The 26,825-nt window shown below is 44.6% G+C and overlaps 2 protein-coding genes across 2 annotated transcripts in view; both read left to right on the top strand.

The window, feature by feature from the left end:
* Positions 1-275: 275 nt before the first annotated feature.
* exosc10 (exosome component 10) lies at positions 276-15,832 on the top strand. Its single transcript, XM_017705761.2, has 25 exons — positions 276-432; positions 507-643; positions 3,823-3,946; positions 4,745-4,846; positions 5,132-5,285; positions 6,302-6,410; positions 6,522-6,597; positions 6,720-6,830; positions 6,967-7,110; positions 7,367-7,557; positions 7,670-7,826; positions 8,592-8,740; positions 8,833-8,883; positions 9,168-9,279; positions 9,500-9,547; positions 10,711-10,786; positions 11,640-11,725; positions 11,975-12,067; positions 12,169-12,237; positions 12,720-12,813; positions 13,559-13,632; positions 13,751-14,006; positions 14,197-14,261; positions 15,443-15,513; positions 15,642-15,832. Exons 1-25 carry the CDS (start codon positions 310-312, stop codon positions 15,670-15,672), a joined length of 2,703 nt encoding a protein of 900 aa, XP_017561250.1. The 5' UTR covers positions 276-309; the 3' UTR covers positions 15,673-15,832.
* A 770-nt stretch (positions 15,833-16,602) lies between these two features.
* The window catches only part of ppih (peptidylprolyl isomerase H (cyclophilin H)), a 38,396-nt gene continuing 28,173 nt past the window's right edge, over positions 16,603-26,825 (top strand). Inside the window, exon 1 of the mRNA XM_017705763.2 lies at positions 16,603-16,901. Within this exon, the coding sequence (XP_017561252.1) occupies positions 16,836-16,901 (66 nt within the window). The 5' untranslated portion in view covers positions 16,603-16,835. The remainder of the gene's footprint in view (positions 16,902-26,825) is intronic.

Here is a 26,825-nt window from a genome sequence, read left to right as displayed (position 1 = left end):
ATGCTGTAAGTGTAAACTGTTGGAGGTGTGTAAGATTTCCATTGACATGTGGAAGACTGCGTTAGCTACCAAACCAGAGAAGAGCCTTCCAGAGCTGTTTAATCAAACATTTCGCTAACACGTGCCACCCCCGGACTCTGGACGGTACTGACCACCGCGTGTCCGGCCCGGAGAGTAAAAACGAGCCGGGCTGATTTGAACACTTTAGTCCGACAGGTGGCGACAGAGCGCCCCAGCAGCGCCGTTAAACCCGAACGAAGAAGGTTAAAGGCTCCTGCGCGGCCGCTGTTCTCGCGATATCTGGTGATCATGGCTGCCTCCTCGAGTGCGGATGGCAGCGCTACGGCGAGTAATAACTCCTCAAACAAAGACACCGAGAGTGACACGGCAGAGTTCTGCCCAGGCTTTAAAGACGTGGACGCGTTCGTGAAGGTCAGTTGGCCCTTTCTGTGTTTTCCCGTCGTGTGTGTGGCGCTCCTGCTAACGCGGCTCCTCTCTCCGCACAGCGTGGACTGGGCGGAGTGGTCGCTGCTACCAAAGCCTCCGGCCTGCTCCCTCAGGCGGGAGACGAGTTCGACTTCTACCGGAGTTTTCCAGGCTTCCAGGACTTCTGTGCAGTACAAGGAGAGCGACTGTTACACTGGTGAGAGGAGTGGGGGTTTCAGACACGACACGACACACGGGGCTCCTCACCCGCCGGCTCGGCTAAAGCGGCCATGCAGACAGTCTCTGTTCTGCCTACAGCTCCCCTGAGCTGTGCTCACAGCGACTGGGACTGGGCATTGGCGTGACGTATGACCACCCCGGCGTGACGTATGACCACCCCGGCGTGACGTATGACCACCCCGGCGTGACGTATGACCACCCTGGCGTGATGGGTTATATGGCCACCCTGGCGTGATAGGTTATATGACCACCCTGGCGTGATGTATGACCACCCTGGCGTGATAGGCTATATGACCACCCTGGCGTGATAGGCTATATGACCACCCTGGCGTGATAGGCTATATGGCCACCCCGGCATGATGTATGACCACCCCGGCGTGATGTATGACCACCCCGGCGTGATGGGTTATATGGCCACCCCGGCGTGATGGGTTATATGGCCACCCCGGCGTGATAGGTTATATGGCCACCCCGGCGTGATAGGTTATACGACCACCCCGGCGTGATGTATGACCACCCCGGTGTGATAGGTTATATGACAACCCCGGCGTGATGTATGACCACCCTGGCGTGATAGGTTATATGACCACCCCGGCATAATGTATGGCCACCCCGGCGTGATGGGTTATATGGCCACCCCGGCGTGATAGGTTATATGGCCACCCCGGCGTGATAGGTTATATGGCCACCCCGGCGTGATAGGTTATATGGCCACCCCGGCGTGATAGGTTATATGGCCACCCCGGCGTGATGTATGACCACCCCGGTGTGATAGGTTATATGACAACCCCGGTGTGATGTATGACCACCCCGGTGTGATAGGTTATATGGCCACCCCGGCGTGATAGGTTATACGACCACCCCGGCGTGATGTATGACCACCCCGGTGTGATAGGTTATATGACAACCCCGGTGTGATGTATGGCCACCCTGGCGTGATGTATGGCCACCCTGGTGTGATAGGTTATATGACCACCCCGGCGTGATGTATGACCACCCTGGCGTGATAGGTTATATGACCACCCCGGCGTGATGTATGACCACCCTGGCGTGATAGGTTATATGGCCACCCTGGCGTGATAGGTTATACGACCACCCCGGCGTGATGTATGACCACCCTGGTGTGATAGGTTATATGACCACCCCGGCATGATGTATGACCACCCTGGCGTGATGTATGGCCACCCTGGTGTGATAGGTTGTATGGCCACCCTGGTGTGATGTATGACCACCCTGGTGTGATAGGTTATATGGCCACCCTGGCGTGATAGGTTATATGGCCACCCCGGCGTGATAGGTTATATGGCCACCCCGGCATGATAGGTTATACGACCACCCCGGCGTGATGTATGACCACCCCGGTGTGATAGGTTATATGACAACCCTGGCGTGATGTATGGCCACCCTGGCGTGATGTATGGCCACCCTGGCGTGATGTATGGCCACCCTGGTGTGATAGGTTATATGACCACCCCGGCGTGATGTATGACCACCCTGGCGTGATAGGTTATATGACCACCCCGGCATGATGTATGGCCACCCTGGCGTGATAGGTTATATGGCCACCCTGGCGTGATAGGTTATACGACCACCCCGGCGTGATGTATGACCACCCTGGTGTGATAGGTTATATGACCACCCCGGCATGATGTATGACCACCCTGGCGTGATGTATGGCCACCCTGGTGTGATAGGTTGTATGGCCACCCTGGTGTGATGTATGACCACCCTGGTGTGATAGGTTATATGGCCACCCTGGTGTGATAGGTTATATGGCCACCCTGGCGTGATGTATGGCCACCCTGGTGTGATAGATTATATGGCCACCCTGGTGTGATAGATTATATGGCCACCCTGGTGTGATAGGTTATATGGCCACCCTGGTGTGATAGGTTATATGACCACCCCGGCGTGATGTATGACCACCCTGGTGTGATAGGTTATATGACAACCCCGGTGTGATGTATGACCACCCTGGCGTGATGTATGGCCACCCTGGTGTGATAGGTTATATGGCCACCCTGGTGTGATAGGTTATATTACCACCCCGGCGTGATGTATGACCACCCTGGCGTGATGGGTTATATGGCCACCCTGGCGTGATGGGTTATATGGCCACCCTGGCGTGATGGGTTATATGGCCACCCTGGCGTGATGGGTTATATGGCCACCCTGGCGTGATAGGTTATATGGCCACCCTGGTGTGATAGGTTATGTGACCACCCCGGCGTGATGTATGACCACCCTGGTGTGATAGGTTATATGGCCGCCCTGGTGTGATGGGTTATATGGCCACCCTGGCGTGATGTATGACCACCCTGGCGTGATGGGTTATATGACCACCCCGGCGTGATGTATGGCCACCCTGGCGTGATAGGTTATATGACCACCCCGGCGTGATGTATGGCCACCCTGGCGTGATGGGTTATATGACCACCCTGGTGTGATAGGTTATATGGCCACCCCGGTGTGATAGGTTATATGGCCACCCCGGTGTGATAGGTTATATGGCCACCCCGGTGTGATGGGTTATATGGCCACCCCGGTGTGATAGGTTATATGGCCACCCCGGTGTGATAGGTTATGGCCACCCCGGTGTGATGGGTTATATGGCCACCCCGGTGTGATGGGTTATATGGCCACCCTGGCGTGATAGGTTATATGACCACCCCGGTGTGATGTGCGGCCACCCCAGTGTGATAGGTTATATGACCACCCCGGCGTGATGTATGGCCACCCTAGAGTGATAGGTTATATGGCCACCCCGGTGTGATGTGCGGCCACCCCAGTGTGATAGGTTATATGACCACCCCGGCGTGATGTATGGCCACCCTAGAGTGATAGGTTATATGGCCACCCCGGCGTGATGTGCGGCCACCCCAGTGTGATAGGTTATATGACCACCCCGGCGTGATGTGCGGCCACCCCAGTTATGCAACATTTCACAGTTGCAGTGTGCAGTGATGTAACTGCAGTATGATATTTTGTTTTAAACGTTACGTTGAACATGTACACGTCTACATCTAGAGTGGAGCACTATGTTACACTTGCATCTTTTGATCTTCACGTCCTGACCTGCCTGGATTTGTTGCCCTGTGACGATGCTGAGCAGGTTGACTATACAGATGTGTGTTATGTGGTGTTCTTTGTGTTCAGTATGAGTCAGCTGATGCAGCACCATGGCTGCAGATCATTCATGAAGGACAGGAGTAAACTGACGGGACTGGAGGAGCGCTTTGACCTGGTCATTGAGTCCAACGATGTCATCCTGGAGAAAGTGGTATGAAATAAATGCCTGAAGTATTTCTGTAATTAAATGCAAACTGGGAATGGGCTAATGTGGGATTTCAGCACCATCAACAGTACAGATATTAATAATAACAGATTTTATTTTTGTATTTAAAACGTATTCATACTGTAATCTGTTCAGGTCTTAATGTGGTCATCATATGATGGGTGTTAATGCTAACTCACATTCTTTAGTCCATATAGATCTTGGCAGTCTTGGGTTTGTAAATTAGTAATTACATTCAGGATATTGACTGTCTTGGCTGTACCTATGATGAAAATGCAAGAAAACAATAAAAACCTTTACACTGCTAATAATCAGTTATGAATATTGGCTGTAATTCACGTATCGGGTAGACAGTAGCATAATGATTTGAATAACAGTTACCCGTTCATTGGCCAGCCCTATTTTTCACATTATCAGTTTGCTGCGCTGGGTATAGTTCGCTGGGTATTTCTCCAACTGAGAAATAGGGATTCACAATGTGCTCAGGATCATATCAGTATCAGTATATTTATTATACTCTGAAAGAGCAGCATGTTTAGGTGGTACTAAGTTACTTATGTAATGTTTACATTTTATTCATTTTTAGTTTTATATGATTTTATCCAGTTTTTATATATTGTTTTAACCAGGAATAGTGCACTTACATTTTTCGTGGCTGGCATAATGCTGCACTAGACTCGTATGTCCTCACATTTCTTTGGACTCTATCCAAGTTATCAAGCACTCAGTCAAAAACAGCTTTGCAAATGTCTTCTAATCAGTTCCTGTTGAATTTTCGATCAGGGTATTATGCTGGACGAGGCGTCTGGAGTGACTCGTTCTCAGCCTGTTATGCCTGCTGGCTATCAACCTCCCAGAATTGTTGTGTCTAGCTGGAATCGCAAGGTCAGTTTTTTTTGTATGGTTTGTTTGTTTAATAGTTTAAAAGCAGAAAAGTTCAACATACTTTGTTGAGTGTTGAATAATGCTTCTGCCCAAACTGCAGCATTGAATTATTATCTCATTGTTCATTGTTGTTTATTCCTTACTAACAAAGGTGAGTTATGATGGATGCTCCCAGCTTGCTTTTTCCCTTTCAGCCATGCTAGCAGGTTTATAGAGCTCTCTGAGTAAGGTTTGTGTGGTTGTGCTAATGTGTTTTGGCGCTGTTATTTGGTTCCTTCTTTACAGGGCAATGATCACAGCGGTGAAACCTTCCATCTCCTTCACGCCAAGAACATTCAACGGCCTCAGCTCAAGTTCAAGGAAAAAGTGGACAACAGCAACACACCGTTTGTCGCCAAAATCTTTGTCAAGCCCAATGCTATAAAACCACTGCCTTCATGTGAGTTGACTGTGAAAACCTTTTGGGTGGCTAATAAAAATAAAGCATGTCAGAGTAGTTTCTCTGTGGAAGTGTATTGAGGCTGCTAAAAATATAAAAATGTCTATTTCTTCTCATAAGTTCACACAACTACATGTTTGAGTTTTGCTATGGTGTGTGTATAAAACTATATTTAAAAAATACCAAGTCACAGACTGCCCTTCCAGTCAAAACGGCTATTAAATACAAGTTACACAGGGATTAGGTATAAGACTTGAATGGTGAAGGGAAAAGTCAAATGAAAATAAGTGATCAAACAAAGGTTTTCAAAACTCGAGCCTCCAAATTATAAAAAGATACAGGGAAAATGGGACACCTAACATCATTCAAGACGTAGTATACCACGGTAGAAACTGTGAACTTCAGATAAACAGTACTTAAATCTTCTTAAAGAGAGAAAGGAGAACATCAAATTCCACTTTTTTCAGTGCTTTAAAAAAAAGGCGTTTCTGCCCATCCTTCCACTGTGAGAGGACAACTCAACACTGCGGGTCTGAAAGAATGTGTAGCTGTCACGAAGCTGTTACTGAGAAAAGGAAATGGACAAAAAAAGAAGAACATCTGCAAATCAAACTGCTCTCAGAACAATGGACTGGCCACCCCAGAGTCCAGAGTTCAGCATCACGGATTTTCTTAGTATTGTTAGAAAAAGAAAATGCAGCCAGCCTCTATGACTAAACTTGTGTCGGTGTCGGAAAATATCCTTGCAGATTAGCTAAAAGCAAGTCTGAAAACGATGGAAGTTTTAAAACATGAACAGGGTTGACAAACTAAGTGCTGAGAAATCTGATTATTTAAATGGAAGTCGGAAAATGCAAAACTTTTAATTAATGGCTTTTTGAGAGGAATCTAAGTAAAGGTTTTCTTTTGTGTGGTACTGTATAATTCATGAATTCATGTGATGAAACCCAAAACAGTGAGAGATTCATATGTAATTGGAAAAGCAGCAAATATATAACTTGATGTGTTTTGTGTAGATTTCACAAACAAGAAGCTGCAGAAGGAGAGGCCAGAGGATTTGGATGTCCCTCCAGCACTGGCTGACTTTATCCACCAACTAAGAACACAAGAGCACATGGATGATATGTAAGGCTTTAATTTTTTTTCTATTCTTTGACCACAAGCAACATAGAGAACATTCTGTATTTAATAATGAGCGGACAAAGATGCACTGACTCATGTCCTGGTATCTTTCAGGTTCTCTCATCCTTACCAATACGAGTTAGAGCACCTTGTCATGCCAGAGATCCTGAGAAGTAGACCTGACCCCCAGGTAATCTTGTGGTCCACCTTTAGAAAATCAGCTGTACTACGTTTTAGTCTGCTTTCATAAATGGTTAATGATTTCATGTATGAGTTACAGTGAGTTGTCATATTGCCCTGTTTGTCTTGTAGCTGTATAAACCTTTGGCAGAAACCAGTTGCACGTTTATCGAGACGTTAGAGGATCTGGTTGCCTTGAATGAAAAGCTGGCCAAGACCACAGAATTTGCGGTGGACCTTGAGGTATGAATGAGTGCTGGCTGTGTAGTCACACAGCACTGTTACATGTTATGTGGATGCCAGTAATATAACCTCTATTATCATATTAACTTTCACCAACCAATGTCTTTTTTTTTTCTTCCTTTTTTCCATTTTCTAGCACCATTCCTACAGAAGCTTCCTGGGAATCACCTGCTTGATGCAGATCTCCACCAGGGAAGAGGATTTCATCATTGACACCCTGGAGCTTCGCAGTGAGATGTATATTCTGAATGAGAGCTTCACTGATCCCACCATTGTGAAGGTGAATTTGTCCTCTTAGTTGGTCTCTGACTTCCACACAGCACTGTATCTAGAGTGATATTTGTATTTACATATACAGAGATCTTCAAATATTATGGACAGTGTTTCAGTATTTCCATAAGAAATTAAGTTCACGTTCCAATTCACAGAGCAATATAACTGTTTTAGACAATCATGTGGTTTTAGATTATAAATAATAGCCCTTTTTCATTTGTGACACACACGATCTTGTTCAACGCTTGTGTTTGCTCTTGTAGGTTTTCCATGGTGCTGACTCTGACATTGAATGGCTTCAGAAAGACTTTGGTGTCTATGTGGTCAACATGTTTGACACGCACCACGCTGCTCGCTCCTTGAACCTTGGTAGAAACTCGCTGGACCATCTCCTAAAACTGTACTGCAGTGTGGACTCAAATAAACGCTACCAGCTTGCTGATTGGAGAATACGGTAATCCATAAACAACCTAACATTTTTTTCTTTTTTGCATTATAGCGTCAAGTACGTTCAGTTTCCCAAAATCTGATTACATTAGAGTAACTCTTCATGTGATCCCTGTCAGACCCTTGCCAGAAGAGATGCTGAAATATGCCCAAGCGGATACTCATTACCTGCTGTATGTGTACGATCGAGTAAGAGCAGACCTGTTTGACGCGGCTAATGGGCAGTCTAACTTGATACAAGTCGTCTGGTCCAAAAGCAAAGATCTCTGCCTCAAGGTACGGTTGCACCTTTCAATGTGTAACAGCAGTTGTGGTGGGAAAGAATATGCTAATGGTCAAATGTGAGGTCATGCATTTTATGAACAATAGACATGATGCTAGTTGCACAAATGGACAGGGACAAGGCCAAGGACATGTTTTTGCTATGAGAACAAACCAGAAACAAAGCTTTTGTGTGCAAGCTACCACCCATAGGACTCATCTCACAGAAATATAAAATTAGCTTTTTTTTCCCCCTCAAGGAAGAGTTCTATGTTCTCATTGAAGCCTGAAAAATGACTTAATATTTTGGAAAAAAAATTAAGTCACTATTTAGAGACACTAATTTGCTGTCATGACATTTCTGAGTATATAAACAACTGCATGTTTAATTACAAAGACAAAGTTAAATGCAGTGGAGGGTGTGAAATGTTGAATACAAATAAAAGCACTCACAGTTGTTGACAGTATTTTTAAATGTGGTGCTACTGTTCCAACGTATTACATGTCAGAAAAATATTGTGACATTGCGCATCATGAAAACATCTTTAAGTGTTGTGCTATTACATTTCTGGCTCTTCTTCCGCTGCTTGGCAAGAATGGGATTCTATATGGTTTTATCATGTAAACATGTACCATTCACTTCCAGGTCCACTCATTACATACTGAATGTTTATAAATAAAAAAAATGATAATAAAAAGAGATATTGGATAGAATTTATTTTACACCGGCACATGTTGCTTATTTTTAATCAGATGTGACACAATTTTGCTTCACTTCAGAAATACGTGAAGCCCATCTTCACTGAGGAATCATATATGGAGCTTCACAGAAAACAGAAGAAAAGCTTCAACAGCCAGCAGCTGGTTGCTTTCCGTCTCCTTTTCAGCTGGAGAGATAAATTGGCCAGAGAGGAGGATGAGAGCACTGGGTAATACAAACCTCTTTACAAACAAAACAACAAAAATAACTCTTTTTTTTTTTCTTTAAATGTGTGAATTTGTTTTCTTTATTCTTTTATAGGTATGTTTTACCCAACCACATGATGATGAAGATCGCTGAGGAGTTGCCAAAGTAGGTTTCCACACAGCTCTGTCTGTTTTCAGTACAAACCTTGTTGACTACTTGCAGCATTAGCAAACACTACATTACAATACTGTGAGTTGCACAGCTACAATGTACATAACTTATATCCATCCATTTTCCAAGCCGCTTCTCCGTCAGGGACATAACTTATATTCTGAAGTAATTTCTTTTGTGGTTTTACAAATACTGGAGTTCATTATTAGCATCATCACCACTGGATACTGGTTTCTTTTTCTGTTCCTTTTCTTTAACATTTTTTTTTTCTTTTTTAGGGAACCTCAAGGTATCATTGCGTGCTGTAACCCCACACCCCCACTAGTGCGGCAGCAGATAAATGAGCTCCATCAGCTCATCAAGCAAGCGAGGGAAATCCCACTGCTCAAGGTCAGTGAGGTGTTGTCTGGCTTTATTCTATGTTCAGTATGTTTCATATTGAATTGTAGTTGCACCATAACATCAAAATCAAATCTGTTTTTCTTCTTCTTTTTAAGTGGTAGATTCTTGTATTATTGTGTTGCAACAGGCTATGTTTCATGCATATCCATTCATAAAGGAAAGGTCTCAAATAATGCTATTAATGAAGTTGATTTTTATTTGTCATCAGGCTGAGGTGGTAGCTGAAAAGAAGAAATCTTTGACACCAAAAAGAAAGGTATGTTGAAGTTAATGCAGTTGTTAAATCGGGTACAGTCAACTCGTATAAATATGAGGTTACACCCATGTAAGCTTTTGTCATTAATCACAATGAGTAAAACCTCATAATAATGTAATAATGTAAACTCAGAGGAGCCAGAAGGTTGTGGAGCTGCACAGATTAGGAAATGGTTCTAAAAAAATTGTCGTCAGTTGAGAACACCATCAGGCACAACTGGGGGGATAATAAAGTTTAAAACCAATTAATCTAACCCTTGTACAGTGAGGAGGATGTTAAGAGAGGCAATAAGGAACCCAAAGATCACAATTTCAGGACTACGCAGTTTAGTTGAATCAATTTCAAAATCCACTCTGATGCCAACTATATGACCAGAGTTTTTATTTATTTATTTTATTTATTTATTTTTTGGGAGGAATTCCACAAAAAAGCCTTTCCTGAGACAAAGCCACAAAATGCAGCACCTGAACGGTGCATAATGCCACGATAACTACAAATGAAACGTTTTGGTCATGCACGTCACTGTCTTTGGTGAAAAACGAGGCTGCATGCAATGAAAGGCCTCTGGCACCCACTGTCAAATATGGTGGTGTGTCACTGATGCTTTGGTTCTGTTTTACTGCTAGTGTTTCAGAGCTAGTGCTTCTTTTTGTTAAAATCTTTATCACAGTGAATTCCACTAAATACCAGGACATTTTAGCCCAAAATCCACCTGCCTCTGAAACTCAGTCATAGATGGACCTTTCAGCAAGAAAATGCCCCAAACACAAATCAAAAGCTACACAAAAATGGTTGCAGGAACACAAAACCAGGAAGCAGTGAAAACTGGGGGTGTGTATTCAAGAGGTTAGTCCACAAGCAAAGAACCAAAAACATCAAGGAACTTATTAAGTGTTACAGAAAGCGGCTCAGTGCCGTTAGCCTCGGGGGAAGCTTCAGCAAATCTCAGTAATGGGGTGCCAGTATTTTTGAAAACTGTTTTCAAAATTAAAGATACGTTATTAAAGAAAACACAAAGTGCAAAAATTTAGATTTGATTTCATTTTTATGAAACGTGCCAATAGTTGGTGTGTTAGTGTGTGTTACCAGGAGAAGCATGGTAAAATAAAGGTATTGGCAAGATTTATGTACTTCATAACGTAACACTATTAACTCTTCTGCAGTCTGAATCGACGTTGTTTGGGCCTCATGATACCTCTCATGTGTCCGAGAGTGACCTTATGGAACTTTCTTTACAAGGTAGGTTTGATAATTAAATTATATAGTTATAAGAATTGCTTTAAGAACTAAATGCACTCACTGGCCACTTTTGCAGGAGCCCATACTTTCTGTGTTCTACTTGTTGGTTAGACAGACTGCAGCTCATCTGTTGCCATAAACAAACACATCCCAGTGTCTTCAATGGTCTTTTTTTTCCCCCCCAAACCTCAGAGCTGCTCTTGTCTGCAGTTAATGAAATTTTCTTGGAGGCTAAATGATTAAATAATTTGCTAATTTATAATGAACACAGAAATTAGTTTTCATCACTTTCTCATCGTTCTTTTTATCAAAGAATATTTATTATTCCCACCCTCATAGTTCAACAGTTTTGGTGATGGATGATAAACCATGGCTCGTGTTTTATAAAATTAACACTGTTGTACTTGAGTTTAGTTGAAATTTGCATTTTTATCAACCATTTTCATCAGTTAACTTGTTAATTCCTCATACTATAATGCCACTTCACTCTCCTTCCCCTGGTAGGGGATGTAGCATAGTTAGGTACAGAAGGACTCGCAGAAACTTTGTACCCTGTGCCGTTTCTTCTTGCGAGATAAGCGATCACTGTATATGTATTTAATACAACATTGATGGCACAAATCTTGGCTGAGCAGTTTTAGAAAGTCGGTCTCGATTATATTACTTGTTTCACATTTGGAACTTCAGCACTCCAACTTGACTTCTTCAAGGTTCATGAAAAGCTAAGGTGCATGTTTTGTAACGTCTGCTCAGTTATAGGGATCTAGAGAAACATGTTGTAGATTAATGGCTAAAAGGATTATTTTTACACTACTGAGGTTTTATTCATTTCCTTTCTCTGATGTTCAAATAGAAACCCCAACCAAAGGCGGAGACCTTTTCTCAGAGGAAGATCTCGCTGCTGGCCTTGTAGCTTCTGCAAAAATCAGCCTATTTGCGGTAAGAATTAATTGAATGTGCCATATGCTAAAATGAAAAGAGCCCTCTAACCAGATTTGATATGGGAATTTATGATTCTTACCACAAAGACGGTTTCATCCTCACCAGCACATCCGTGTTTGCACTAGGTACTTTGATCTAAATTATCCAAACTGTTCAGTGCTCCTGACAAGATTTGCTATAAAGTTGTATTAGTAGTTAAGTGATAACCATAATGTCCCCAGAGTCATTTTGCTCTTTTTGTTGAAGGAGGATGAGGGGGTGGGCAACTCTGGTCACCTCACTGTGGCCCAACAGAAGGCATGCAGCATCTTGGAGTCTTTTGAGAACCCTTTCCGAATGGTATGATGTGTATAACTATGATCTTCAATAACTGGCAGTTATTTCTAAGAGATTTAGTTTTTCATCAACTTTTTTACTAATACATGAATTCCTGTTTTCAGTATTTACCCTCAAAGGATATTCACATCTCCAAAAATGCAAAATATGACCCTTCAACAAAGATTTATGAGGTAAATATCAGCTTCCTACCACCATTTGAGCTTAATGCTGCTTCGTGTATCAGCTGGGCTGTTCTTTTTTGTCATAATAGATTGTTAATTGGCAAAAGGCAACGGGATTCTGTCAAATTAAATCATGACTGGACTGAAAAATACTGCTGTTATTCTCAAAAAATGTTTAAACACAAATATGTTTAAAATAACAATGTACTATAAAGTTTAAACTGAGTTGTGTTGTAATTGGTTTACTATTTACTGATGTACTGAGGGACTGTGGAAAAGACTCTGGACCCCTCTAGACAATAAATTAGAGGTTTTCAATTTAAGGGTACTGCAACATTCTTGTTTATATTAGTATTTGGCTGTGTGCACCTGAGTTACTGTTACAAGCCTTTTACTGATAGCCAACATGTGCCTCTGGGTAATTCAGAAGACTTAAAATTCATTTAATTTCTGTTCAGTTTCATGACTCTTCCCTCCTTCTCTTTTAACAGATTAGTAATCGTTGGAAGCTACAGAGCATTGAGAAGCAGCAGAAAGAGGCTCAAGCTAAACAAGAAGCTAAAAAACAAGCAAAGAAAGCTAAAGGTATCTACAGATTAGAGGTCTGCACTCCTGCTGGACCAGTGGGACCAATCAAAGTATCTTGTGTCGTGGGACTAATCTTCAGTGTTGCATGTGGGAGCTGGAAACCAGCCCACTGTAGGCAGGAATGGGACGAAGCACGCTTGAAAAGAATAAACCTGCGAATTAAAGAATAGCCTAAATAAAGTAAAACTAAATCATGAGCAATATAATAAAACAATAAAACAGTGAAAATTTTGGTCATTTTAAAGAGTTGCAAAGCAGCCAGTCACGTGAACAACATGCACATTTTTGTAGCTTACAGAGATGAGGGATCCTTCAGTCCGATGGCCACAGCTGCCAAATAACCAATGTGTGGTTTAATTCGTGCTTTGTGTTTACTGGGAATAAATGGCGTTTGCTGAAGCTACTTTACAGTGTGCCTGATGACCATGATTGCTGTGTTGTTTCAGCAGAGAATAATGTGATTGTGCATAGACTAATGAATCATATTGGCTGTCAGTTCACCTTGATGGAATTGCATGGGTGGGAGTGGGCCAAACCGTATCGTTTGCGGGCGGGCGGGCATGGGACTAATGATTCTAATTTTTGCGTGAGCTGGTAAGAATGGGATGAAATCTTGTGGTAGTGGGACTGTCCTCTGCAGACCTTTGCTTCAGATTACATACTCTTTATTGAAAACTCTGTAAAAATCAGTGTGTATTTTCTCTTGAGAGAATAATGTATGATTTGTCTCCCTTTCTTTCAGAGGAGCTTAAAAAGGCCAAACAGAGCTATCAAGAGTCCCTGCAGAACGTCAGTACTGTTAGGCAGCAACTTATGGTAAATGGTTTAAATAAGAGGTCTACGTATACATGTGTTTCTCACTGTGGAGCTTGGATTGATCTTCTGTATTTCACATCACTACCATTTCCATTGTATTCACCCTTTCCGTCACCAGGAATCAAAGCATGGAGGACAGAAGAGGGAGAGGGTTGCCAGTGAAGCCGGGGAAGAAACTCAAAAACCGAACGAGAAAGTGATGAAAACTGAGAAAGAGACTCCCCCTGCAGTTCAGACGCCTCCTGCACCTTCACAGAAGAAGCAGAAGCAGAAGCAAAAGCAGAAGCAGCAAGAGCCTGAAGATGCACAGCAGGAAGAGTCTGCTGCCTTTACACCCTTTGACTACAACCAGTCAAATTTCAAAGTTTTCGCTGGTATGATTACATCTTTTTGTTGTGTATGTTTAAGAAGTGATGAATCCATGGTCTACCCAGAGATACGTTTTAGGTACTTTTGCAAGGTTGGAGAGTTTATAGAGCATCAATTTAATATGATTATTTTACATATGTTTTGTATGTGTGTGAGAGATGGGTCTGTTTTTCTGATGTTTACTTTATTCTTCAGGGGGAAAATCCAAGGACTCCACTCAGTTTGACCCAAACAGACAAACTCATGATTTCAAACGAAAGGTAACAATGAATGCTATACTTTTTTAAGCTTGAGGCTACAGGCCCACAGACATATTTGTGTTTGGATCACTTGATATTAGAAGTGGGCAATGACTGTATGTTGTCATTATTGTGATTTAATTAAGCCACTGTATGCTTTTCTGAGCATATCATGAACATCATCAGTACCACCTGCAGGTTTCATTACAAAGAGTATGAATAACAGTCAGCAATAAGAGTAAAAAGAAAGAAAAATCATACTAAAGCATTTGCTCTCAGCAGTCCTTGTACCAAAGCATATCACTACTGTTGGAAGAAAACCTTGTATCTCCATTTTTGACATTTTTCAGTTTTTGACATAATTTGAAAATGCATGTTACTCTTTACATTGTATGTACATTTCATGATGAACAGACTAAAAGAAATGGCCCAAAATGACTTGGGAAAGCGTCTGGTTCCATTGACTTAGATTAAAGGTAAAGTAGGTTTTGTCCTTCTCCTGTGAAGTTACCATTTTGGAGATATGAGGTTTTCTTCTGACAACAGCGATATGTACTTTTTAACATGCACACTAATATAAACAAATGCTTTGATCATACATTCCATTTAAAGCCTTTTGCTGTATACTACTCATGCAGTAAATAGATACCTCCCTAAGACGAAACACAGCACTTATCTAGTACAGTAGAAGCTCATATACTGTGGTGTTATCACTCAAGCAGCCAGTGTTTTATGATGATTTTCTCACCATACAGTAACAGCACTTCACCTGGAGAAAAAGCTGTGACCTTTTATTCTCTTCAGTTGTTGTAATTTGAACACTATGAAGCTATTTGACTTTGGGCCAGTAAGGGTGGGCAGTGCATGTTTGCTTGACCCCAAACTCCTCCTGTGAGGACAACCACTTACACATGAGCCTGCTAAGTACTAGTTTTATTGGTTCACTTTTGATATGCCTGCATTAATTAGGGTGTGCTTTATGTAAATGTGTATCAGAGGAGAAACTGCAAATGCTAAGTAGATACGGTGCTTCGCCCACCCCTACTAAATATGTCCTTATACAGTAGGAAAAAGCACTGATGTACTACTATTATTATTGTTAATGTTGTTGTTGTTGTTATTATTATTATTATTATTATTATTATTATTATTATTATTTTTTTTATATTTATTTATTCCTTCCTTCCTTCCTTCCTCCCCAGAAAAACCCAAAAAGTCAGAAGAAAAATGTTGGTGGTAAGAGCATGTCCTACCTACAAGCAAAATCTGAGAGGTAATAATCTACACCACTCATTTCTTGCAAAGTCCCTTTTATGTCCACTAATACTGTCTCTCACATCCAACTCCATAGTTACGTCATTTCTGTTTTTCATGCATTATATTTTAAATCTACATTTTCAGAGGATTTCGACATGACTGGCCCAAGAGATGAGGATCCCTACTGGACACTTGTTTTTTCCCCTGTCTATATGTGTATTGCTTTGTTTTTTATGTGGGTCATTTTATCAAAATATATATAGCACACTCACAAAATGCCACACAATGCTGTATATAAATTTTTGAAGACCCTTGATTAAATTGAAATTATAAATGCTGTTGTCTCTTTCCTTTAAGTTTTCTCATACCTGCTGTGAGGTCTTAGACGAGGGGTAAAATGCGTTCACTGGATCAGTGATTCGTAGCACGTTTTGAAAGGGAAAAAAAAAGGCAGAGATTAAGATTAATAAAGCATCAAAGGAGAAACATTTGAGTTGCATGGAATCGACCATCACAGTAAGGGCTAATTTCCCAGGCCCAGATTAAGCCTAAGCTTAGACCATTTAGTTGTTTTTATTTTATTTATTCTTTTTAATGGTGAAACACTTTTGGTCTTGCAATTTCTTTCAAAACTAAGGCTTAATCCATGGCAACGAAACCAGACAAACAGATGAATTCTGTGTTGCTAGTTTCTGTGTTTCAAAAATCTCTAAATATAATTTTATTGTAATTATATTTTGCTGTATCTGCAAATTCATCGGGATTAAAAAATATAGACTTACATTGTTAAATTTGGCCCCTGTCCAACATTATTATACAGAAAACACTCCTTATAACGTCGGTATGAGTGGGCGGGGCCAAACGACCGTAGGCGGGATCAGAGTATGTATGTAAATGCAGTTTTTTCAGGCTGTTTTTGCAGCTCAGCATCCATATACCGTCTGAAATGTGGAGTCGGGGGACGTTGTAAAAAAAATAAACAATGTTTACACGCCACATCAAACTGTATTACTTAAAACGCGCAGCTCCCAAAATCTGGATATGCAGTTTCTTAAGACGGTGCCTCAAACGTTATAAAACAGCTGATAGCACAGCAGTGCGAGATGGTACGCTGTGCTCTGGATGAGCTCAAACAGCGAGACGCCGATTTTAGCAAATCACAAATTCTCGAACGGCTTCCTCCTTCGAGTCGTGTGTCCGTCGCGGGTACTCGTAGTAATGTCCTCTCCCGCTTGCCGTAGCGGACGTTTTTGAATCGGCGGCTCCTGCTCGCTGTTTTTCAGCTTTCAGAGCTGCGTCTATATTTTTGTTGCTTTCATCCGACCTGAAGTTTCTACGATGAACGTCCAACCTTCAAATCCCAATAACCCGATCGTGTTCTTTGACGTGACCATCGGAGGGCAGGTAAGCGCGCGGCAGAGCGTGGTCGCGGTACCGCCGCTGGTGCCTCTGTCATGATGAGTACTGCGAGTTTATAGAGGGACCCGCGTGTTTCTGTTCAGGGTGGTCCCCCAGCTGCTGGTGTCGGGGTAACGGTTCCTTTGCTAGCTTAGCCTAGCTGTGCTCTCAGGGTCTCGAGCGCACTATGAAGCCCCCCGGTCGGTTATTCTGCTGTCCGCCTTACACGAAGCGCGAAGCGGCTTTCGGCCCTCGGCAGCGTGTAATGTTGGCTGTGGCTGTAGTTCAGTTCGGTTATTTCAGCTGTCCGTCTGTGTGGCTTCGGCGTCCTGCTGGACCGAGGCAGCGGCTCGTGAGCGGCTCGTTCTCTGAACCGGTTGTTTTCAGTAAATCGGGCGAAGCCGGTTCTCCGGTTCTGCCTCCTAGCCGGATCAGAGCGCTTTTAACACTAAACCCAGCTAAGCACACGTTGGAGGTGAAGATGCGCGATAAAAGAGAGACACTCGTCTCTTCTCTCCGCGGAGTTCGGCCGTTTCAGAGTATTTGGGGACCCAGTCGGACTGTTTGAGATGACAAGTGCCAGTGGAATGACTGGGGGTTCAGTCCCGAAGTGGCAGCTCCGCCGTCAGGTGATGGCATGTACTGCACTTAGCGAGTGGCCCAGGCCGCTGGATTAGTGGCACTCGCCGGTGGCCCAGGCCGCTGGGTTAGTGGCACTCTCCGGTGGCACAGGCCGCTGGGTTAGTGGCACTCGCCGGTGGCCCAGGCCGCTGGGTTAGTGGCACTAGCCGGTGGCCCATGCCGCTGGGTTAGTGGCACTCGCCGGTGGCCCAGGCCGCTACGTTAGTGGCACTCGCCGGTGGCCCAGGCCGCTGGGTTAGTGGCACTCGCCGGTGGCCCAGGCCGCTGGGTTAGTGGCACTCTCCGGTGGCACAGGCCGCTGGGTTAGTGGCACTCTCCGGTGGCCCAGGCCGCTGGGTTAGTGGCACTCGCCGGTGGCCCAGGCCGCTGGGTTAGTGGCACTCTCCGGTGGCCCAGGCCGCTGGGTTAGTGGCACTCGCCGGTGGCCCAGGCCGCTGGGTTAGTGGCACTCGCCGGTGGCCCAGGCCGCTGGGTTAGTGGCACTCGCCGGTGGCCCAGGCCGCTGGGTTAGTGGCACTCGCCGGTGGCCCAGGCCGCTACGTTAGTGGCACTCGCCGGTGGCCCAGGCCGCTGGGTTAGTGGCACTCGCCGGTGGCCCAGGCCGCTGGGTTAGTGGCACTCTCCGGTGGCACAGGCCGCTGGGTTAGTGGCACTCTCCGGTGGCCCAGGCCGCTGGGTTAGTGGCACTCGCCGGTGGCCCAGGCCGCTGGGTTAGTGGCACTCTCCGGTGGCCCAGGCCGCTGGGTTAGTGGCACTCGCCGGTGGCCCATGCCGCTGGGTTAGTGGCACTCGCCGGTGGCCCAGGCCGCTGGGTTAGTGGCACTCGCCGGTGGCCCAGGCCGCTGGGTTAGTGGCACTCTCCGGTGGCCCAGGCCGCTGGATTAGTGGCACTCGCCGGTGGCCCAGGCCGCTGGGTTAGTGGCACTCTCCGGTGGCACAGGCCGCTGGGTTAGTGGCACTCGCCGGTGGCCCAGGCCGCTGGGTTAGTGGCACTAGCCGGTGGCCCATGCCGCTGGGTTAGTGGCACTCGCCGGTGGCCCAGGCCGCTGCGTTAGTGGCACTCGCCGGTGGCCCAGGCCGCTGGGTTAGTGGCACTCGCCGGTGGCCCAGGCCGCTGGGTTAGTGGCACTCTCCGGTGGCACAGGCCGCTGGGTTAGTGGCACTCTCCGGTGGCCCAGGCCGCTGGGTTAGTGGCACTCGCCGGTGGCCCAGGCCGCTGGGTTAGTGGCACTCTCCGGTGGCCCAGGCCGCTGGGTTAGTGGCACTCGCCGGTGGCCCATGCCGCTGGGTTAGTGGCACTCGCCGGTGGCCCAGGCCGCTGGGTTAGTGGCACTAGCCGGTGGCCCAGGCCGCTGGGTTAGTGGCACTAGCCGGTGGCCCAGGCCGCTGGGTTAGTGGCACTCGCCGGTGGCCCAGGCCGCTGGGTTAGTGGCACTCGCCGGTGGCCCAGGCCGCTGGGTTAGTGGCACTCGCCGGTGGCCCAGGCCGCTGGGTTAGTGGCACTCGCCGGTGGCCCAGGCCGCTGGGTTAGTGGCACTCGCCGGTGGCCCATGCCGCTGGGTTAGTGGCACTCGCCGGTGGCCCATGCCGCTGGGTTAGTGGCACTCGCCGGTGGCCCAGGCCGCTGGGTTAGTGGCACTCGCCGGTGGCCCAGGCCGCTGCGTTAGTGGCACTCGCCGGTGGCACAGGCCGCTGGGTTAGTGGCACTCGCCGGTGGCCCATGCCGCTGGGTTAGTGGCACTCGCCGGTGGCCCAGGCCGCTGGGTTAGTGGCACTCTCCGGTGGCACAGGCCGCTGGGTTAGTGGCACTCGCCGGTGGCCCAGGCCGCTGGGTTAGTGGCACTCGCCGGTGGCCCATGCCGCTGGGTTAGTGGCACTCGCCGGTGGCCCAGGCCGCTGGGTTAGTGGCACTCGCCGGTGGCCCATGCCGCTGGGTTAGTGGCACTCGCCGGTGGCCCAGGCCGCTGGGTTAGTGGCACTCGCCGGTGGCACAGGCCGCTGGGTTAGTGGCACTCGCCGGTGGCCCATGCCGCTGGGTTAGTGGCACTCGCCGGTGGCCCAGGCCGCTGGGTTAGTGGCACTCGCCGGTGGCCCATGCCGCTGGGTTAGTGGCACTCGCCGGTGGCCCAGGCCGCTGCGTTAGTGGCACTAGCCGGTGGCCCAGGCCGCTGGGTTAGTGGCACTCGCCGGTGGCCCAGGCCGCTGGGTTAGTGGCACTCGCCGGTGGCCCAGGCCGCTGGGTTAGTGGCACTCGCCGGTGGCCCAGGCCGCTGGGTTAGTGGCACTCGCCGGTGGCCCAGGCCGCTGGGTTAGTGGCACTCGCCGGTGGCCCAGGCCGCTGCGTTAGTGGCACTCGCCGGTGGCCCAGGCCGCTGGGTTAGTGGCACTCGCCGGTGGCCCAGGCCGCTGGGTTAGTGGCACTCGCCTGATTGCCCCCTTGGCCTTCATCCATACAGTCAAGAGCTCTCAGCGTTACATCTGTTAAAGTGGGCAACTTCATATGTGTTAAAACAGAAAATGTCTCCCTGATTGCAACATCGGTAATTCATAGTTTAGTTCAGAGAAATATAATCACCATAACTTTTTTATATGATTTAAAAGTCAGCAGTGCTAGTTAAGAGGGCCTGGGTTTGATTCACCGGCTGGACGACTGGAGTCCTTTCTGTGTGGACTTTGCATGTTCTCATGGAATGAATACATTTACAGACAACTAGGAGTGAAGAAATGTATGTGTGTATAACCAATGATTGGGGGGGGTGTGTGTGTGTGTGTGTGTGTGTGTGTGTGTGTGTGTGTATGTATGTATGTGTATATATATATATATATATATATATATATATATATATATATATATATATATATATATATATATATATATATATATATATATTATACACACATACATTATGACCACCTCCTTGTTTCTCATTGTCCGTTTTATCAGCTCAGCTTACTGTATAGGTGCACTTTGTAGTTCTATGATTACAGACTGTAGTACATCTGTTTCTATTAGACACTCCTACCTTGTCAGTCCACTTTGTAGATGTGAAGTCAGAGACGACAGCTCATCTGCTGCTGCACAGCTTGTGTTGGTCATCCACTGGTCCTTCATCAGTGGTCACAGGACGCTGTTGGTGGACTATTCTCAGTCCAGCAGTGGCAATGAGGCGTTTAAAAACGCTCAGCACTGCTGTGTCTGATCCACTCACACCAGCGCAACACACATTAACATACCACCACCACCACCACCACCACATCAGTGTTACTACAGTGCTGAGAATGACATACCGCCCAAATAGTACCTGCTCTGTGAGGGTTCATGGGGGTCTGACCACTGAAGAACAGGGTAAAAGGGGGTAACAGAAACAGATGCACTACAGTCTGTAACTGTAGATCTACAAAGTGCAGCTATACAGTAAGTGGAGGTGATAAACTGGACAATGAGTGTAGAAACAAGGAGGTGGTCATATTGTTATGCTGGATCGGTGTAAGTATGTTATATATTAATAATGCAATAACAAGTGGACTATGGCTCAAGGGTAGATTTAAATAAATAAGTGTTATGATCTTGATGGAATTTTTTCAGTGCCTGCCACTGTTGATTTCTAACAAAACAAACCCCCTAAATCACATCTCTCGAAGTTGTAAATCAAGAGGAGAGCTCTTGTGAGTGTTGGGGTGAACATCAGAAAAGGCAGGATGGCACTTGCTGGACCTGTTGATAGGATTGGCAGTAGTGCTAATTTATATGTTAAATATAAGCGGATGAAGTTCTTTAAGAACTGGACTAAAAACCAAAGTGTTGTGCCTTTTTACTGAAAATCCTAACCTTGTAGCAAATCTGTGATTATCTGGGCGCGTCTGTATCAGTGCATCCATGACCTCTGAAGATTTAAGATGTTTTTAACCGAACTCTTAACGACCTTTTTGAGCAGACGCTTCATTTGGTGTTATAACACTACAGCAAATTACAGTCAAGCTTGTATTGTATTTTCATGCACTCTGTGACTCTCCGTCCCACATCTCTCTAGTTATAGTGTGAAACGCATGGTTTTCTTCTGAAGGCTTCACTATGTGAGTAGCTTTTCTTTGACCCTGCTAGTGTAATGCTGCTTTTTGAAAGAAAACTTACATGCGATTCATGGTTGTGTGAGCGTCAGGCCAAAGACGGTGCTCGTTCACTTTCCCACACTTCTTTATGGCAGCTCTAGACTGACGTGTCATTGAATCCTTCAGTAAATGAAGGCCTAACTCTGTTAAGTCTGTTAGCCTGTTAGCTGTCTGCTGAGTTGGCTGTAAACATAATTCACTGTTCTTGTGCAGCTTTACTTTAGAATAGCTTCTTTTATTTCTAAGATTAGTTCAGATGTCCATATATTCGAATAAACAAACACATGCTGTCAGAGTGATGAGCTTCCTCATTTACCCCCCCCCCCCCCCCCCCCCCGTTGTAACTGTTAACTGTCATTAAGTAACTGCTTTACATAACACGGACAAAACGTAAAGAAAGTGCATTTCAGTGAATGAAAACTGTTTATCTTGCTCCAAAAATTCCATTACAGTGACATTGAAACAAATTGCACTGATATTTCAGTTTCATTCCATCAACAACAAATTTTTTATGTTGAGGTAACTACTGGCTCTCTTTGGATGGAGAGGTATAATTAAATTAAGTTCATACAACACATTTACAATCTGGACTGTAACATTTGAAGCTGTCAATCAGTTGGTCAGCGAGAAAACATATCTGCTTTTTATTGTTTTTAACCATGGATGGTTTACAGTAACGTAGTTTCAGTTTGTACCAGAGGGGGGCGACAAAGCCCAGGCCTCTTTTACATAGTCCTCCCAAAAAAAAGCAAACTGAAGTCTCTCTCTCTCTCTCTCTCTCTCTCTCTCTCTCTCTCTCTCTCTCTCTCTCTCTCTCTCTCTCTCTCTCTCTCTCTCTCTCTCTCTCTCTCTCTCTCTATCTCTATATATATATATATATATATATATATATATATATATATATATATATATATATATATAGAATGTGTGTGTGTGTGTGTGTGTGTGTGTGTGTGTGTGTATAGTGATAAATGTCAAATCATTTTTTCTTTCAAGTTTGAAGGCTGATTTTTGCTCCTGGGTGCTTAATTGCTGTCTTAAACTATCCTTTATGGTCGGAACACGACACTCACTCACCAAACAGTGGAACGTTTCACCAATCTGTCATGGGACAGTGGGAGAAAGTTTCTGGTTGGCTGTTTTTAGCAGCTGGAAAAGCACGGCCGCAGTTTTTGTAATAGTCATAATTTAAGAAAGAAAAGATTATTTTTAGCTGTCTGGTGACGAGCGCTCGGCTATGCCGTTACAAATGTTAAACGTGTGTGGTTGGTTAGTGTAGTGGGTAACACCTCAGCCTTCTACACTGTAGACTGGGGTTCAATCCCCACCTGGGTAAGCACCCTACACTATACCAATAAGAGTCCTTGGGCAAGACTCCTAACACCACCTTCGCCTACCTGTGTAAAAATGATCAAACTGTAAGTCGCTCTGGATAAGAGCGTCAGCCAAATGCCATAAATGTAAACAAGTGGCTAAAAGAAGTGCTAAACCGTTTAGTTTCTCAACAAACACTAGCTAGCAGACGGCTGGATTTCTCTGTACTATCACAGTAGTTTAAGGGGTGTACCGCAATTTATCAACACCAGACAAACAAGAGTTCTCCTTTTACACCTGTTTAAACTGAAAGCAGTATCATCAGTGCGCTGTGCTGTGTGAGTGACAGAGCAATGCTTCAAGTTAGCCAGCTGCTAAAAACAGCTAGCCTGGAAAGATGGCTCTCTCCCGCTCTCCAATGCCTCACAGCTTCCTCGGTTTACCTTCATTTAAATCAGGGCTGTAACTCACGTGAACCCATTTCTTTCACTTTCGTAGCTCGGGAATGCACTAATACTAAAATCTGACTTTTTGAGCGCTGCAACAGTGGTGTGGTTGTGAGGATTGTGATCTAACGCTGCTAAAGCTTGTTAGGATGTACAGAAAGAGGTGAGTTCACTCTAAGCCAGTATAGTAACACCACTGATCTCCTCACTTGCACTTGGTCACAGAGAACAGATTACCGGTCGCTCCACTCAAACAGGGAATGTATAACTCTGTGTTTCAGCTATTGCTAAAGACTCATCTTACTCGTGCCCCCTTCTCTAATGGTCGAAAAACTTGGAAGTGTGCCCTTTCCTTGCAGTAGAAAACACCACCAGGGCTTTCGCTGAACGTGGAAGTGTGATGGTGTATTATATCGCTTTATGGAGGAAAGGTTTTATCACATAATTATCATTTTAGATATATATAATGCATACGTATACTGTTACCTCTTCTTTTTGCTGAAATCATTTAATAAAAAGTGCACGTAAGTTTCAGTGCATTAAAAGTTTCTTCTGCTTTTTCCGTCTGTAGCAGAACATTCATACATACACAATGTAAAGAGAGAAAACAATAAGCTCTGCATAATGACTTCACAGCTGTTACTGATATTTAGCCGCAAATTGTGAAGGGCTCAAAAAAACCTGACAGAGCAAAATGGGAAGTATGAAACTTGTTTTCTGACATTAAATCAAGTCTTTGGAAAATATTTGAAGGCGGAAATGTTTGTAATGGCATTTATTTATTCATTCATTCATTGTCATGAATTAATTTGACAGAAATCCAAAGGCAGCTGCATTGTGTGACTAGGCCTTTATTTATACTGGGAGACTTTGCTTTAGTCACTGAGCACCGCATATTATACTTGGCGACTGATATGAAGTGAGTCTGTTTTCTTGTGTGAAATGTTTTGACGGTGACTGTGCTGGTGAAAGTCGGTGCACTCGCTCCACTTCCCACACCTCGAAGGAGACCTGTGTGTCTGTGTTTTCGTCTTGTAAACACTTCATATTTCAGGGATGTGAAGATGCTTATATTGCGCAATTTGAGATGCTAATGTTTCATATGTTACATGTTTGATCAATTTACTCCGCAGACTTGCAGTTCAGTCTATGTGGAGAAAGTAAACTTAGTTAATGGTGTTTAAGCAGTAGCTGGACTTCCCCGTTTGTCAGGCTCACCGACAGACAGTCTCCTCCCTCCGCCTCTGCTCACCTGAGAACCAGATATGCTGACAAAGGTCAGCCGGCATGGCGTAGTCTGTAGGCTGTGAACAAAAGGTTTAGTGATGGGCCTTGACTGGTCCTGGTAAGCACATGCCATCATGATAGTTAAGTAAATGCTTTAGTGAAAAATCTCATTTGCGCAGTTTCCCCTCTCAGACCTTGTCAATCACGTATGATGACTGAAATGGGCTTCTTTACTTTTGCAGTGGAGCCACGAGTATCAAGTAGTTCACCAAAAAATGGTTGTGTTTTTATGTACATTGCGGTGTCCGAGGTCACCATTTGGTTTGTATCAGTTCCATTCAGAACGACTGTTAAGTACAGCTAACCCTTTTTATTAGTTGGAGGAAGGATGCTGGAAACATGTCATAGAGACGTACACAAAGCCCTCCAAATCAAGGTATATCAGTTGTATCAGTGTTTGATTACTCATTGACTTTTGTGCTTTCTGCTGCCTCTTTAACTCTTCCACCCTTCTAATCTTAAATGCAGCGAGTTTATGCCGTCCTAACAAAAGCTGTTCTCAAAGATCTCAATGACATTATGTTCCCCTTTGAAGAGGTACTGCCTAAACTCAGCTCAGCTTCCTGAGATTCTTCTGAGCAGATTAGAAGATTATCCACTCGCGTAAGTTAGTGGGAATTTAAAAGGATGTAAGTGAGAGTTTAACGTTGAGTTTTAAAAAATATTGAAAAATGTAGAGAAAATGAGCCTCTTAACAACCATGCAAGACCTGGAAGCCCACAAAAGCACCAGCAGATAAGCATCAGATAAAACCCCAAGAGACCAAAGTCCGTGTGGACTTTCTTGCTGTTGTGGGCTCAAAATATACATTAATATAGTATGTCCAGTCAGTGCCTAATGAATTTACAATGTACTTTACCTACCCTCTCTAATCTGAAGCAAACATAGCTGAGCTAACAAAACAGAGTCAGAGAAAGGAGAAAATTAGGTTCCACCTTTGCTTCAGGTCTTAAAGTCCACAGGTGTTTTTGTCAAGCCTTCCACTATGGCAAGACAATGCTATGGGTCTTAAAGGATACGCAGCAGTCAAGAAGCCTTCACTGAGAAAATATAGGACACGGACAAAAAAGAGCGTTTGCATTAGAGCTCTGAAACTGGACATCTGAGATATGGAGTAGGGTTTTATGGACTGATGAGTCTGAATTTATAATGGGGATTACTTGGATTATAAGAAGCAGAAAAAAAGAAGAACCAACTTCTAAGACTGAACTTTGGAGGTGTGAAAACAATCCCTGCAGATTTCTTTGAAAAACTGAAGGCAAGAACCCTGAAAAGAATGGCAGCTGTAATGAAGGCAAAGGATGGACACAGCATTAATAATGGTGACATTAAATTGGTTTAATATCCTGATGCTGGTAAATGAATAAATTGTACGTAATGGTCTTTTTTTTTAATGAACAAAAGGGTGGTATCTGACTTTTGCACCGCACAGTAGGCTTAAACATAAGCCACATAGCTCTAATTCAAAAATAACACAAAGTTCAGATATCAAGCATGTCTTGGCTGATAGTCTTGGTTTGGGTCAGGGGGAAAGTTGTTTAGTTTGAATTAATACATTTTTTTCTTTCTAATTGAAGGAAGACTTTGGAACGGGTCTTGGGCTGTTTACCACTTCTGTTGCTGAAAAAAAACCAGACACAATGCCTGTAATATGAGTCTGTAATTTAAGTGTAGGTCCAGTTATATGATATGTGATGTTCTGAAGGCTCTTTGTTTCTTGTTGTTGATCAAGGCTGGTATTTACCTCTCGCAGATGGGATAACTTGTGTATTGAATTCTGTGTAAGTTTCTTATTTCTGTTTCTCTGCTGTTCCTCAATGACATTCACCACATAGATGTGCAAAGAGGATCTACAGGGTAGAACTAGGATGTTAATGGCCCATCAAAACCTTTTCCTGAGGACATTTCTGTTTATTAGGGGAATGCTGAGATTTGCATATAAGTCATTGCAGTGAAAAGCATGCGTGCCTGATGTTTGAACACACAGGCACGTGCAGTACAGCCCTCATCCAGCCAGTGACCAGAAATAACCAGGTCAACAACCACCAATGTTTTTACTACTTAAAATAAAAGAGCAGGTCCAAAGGACCTTAAAATAAATGTAAAAAATGCCCCCTGCCCACTAATCTGG

The sequence above is a fragment of the Pygocentrus nattereri genome, chromosome 29, assembly GCF_015220715.1.
Source record: "Pygocentrus nattereri isolate fPygNat1 chromosome 29, fPygNat1.pri, whole genome shotgun sequence".
Lineage (NCBI taxonomy): Eukaryota > Metazoa > Chordata > Actinopteri > Characiformes > Serrasalmidae > Pygocentrus > Pygocentrus nattereri.
This window is presented reverse-complemented; position numbering and strand designations above follow the sequence as displayed.

Excerpts from the sequence above, each read along its gene's own strand:
- exosc10 (XM_017705761.2), top strand. The coding sequence starts at position 310 with ATGGCTGCCTCCTCGAGTGCGGATGGCAGCGCTACGGCGAGTAATAAC. Across the intron at positions 6,411-6,521 it reads CAAGAGCACATGGATGATAT|GTTCTCTCATCCTTACCAAT; the intron begins GTAAGGCTTTAA and ends GGTATCTTTCAG. Across the intron at positions 8,741-8,832 it reads GAGGAGGATGAGAGCACTGG|GTATGTTTTACCCAACCACA; the intron begins GTAATACAAACC and ends ATTCTTTTATAG.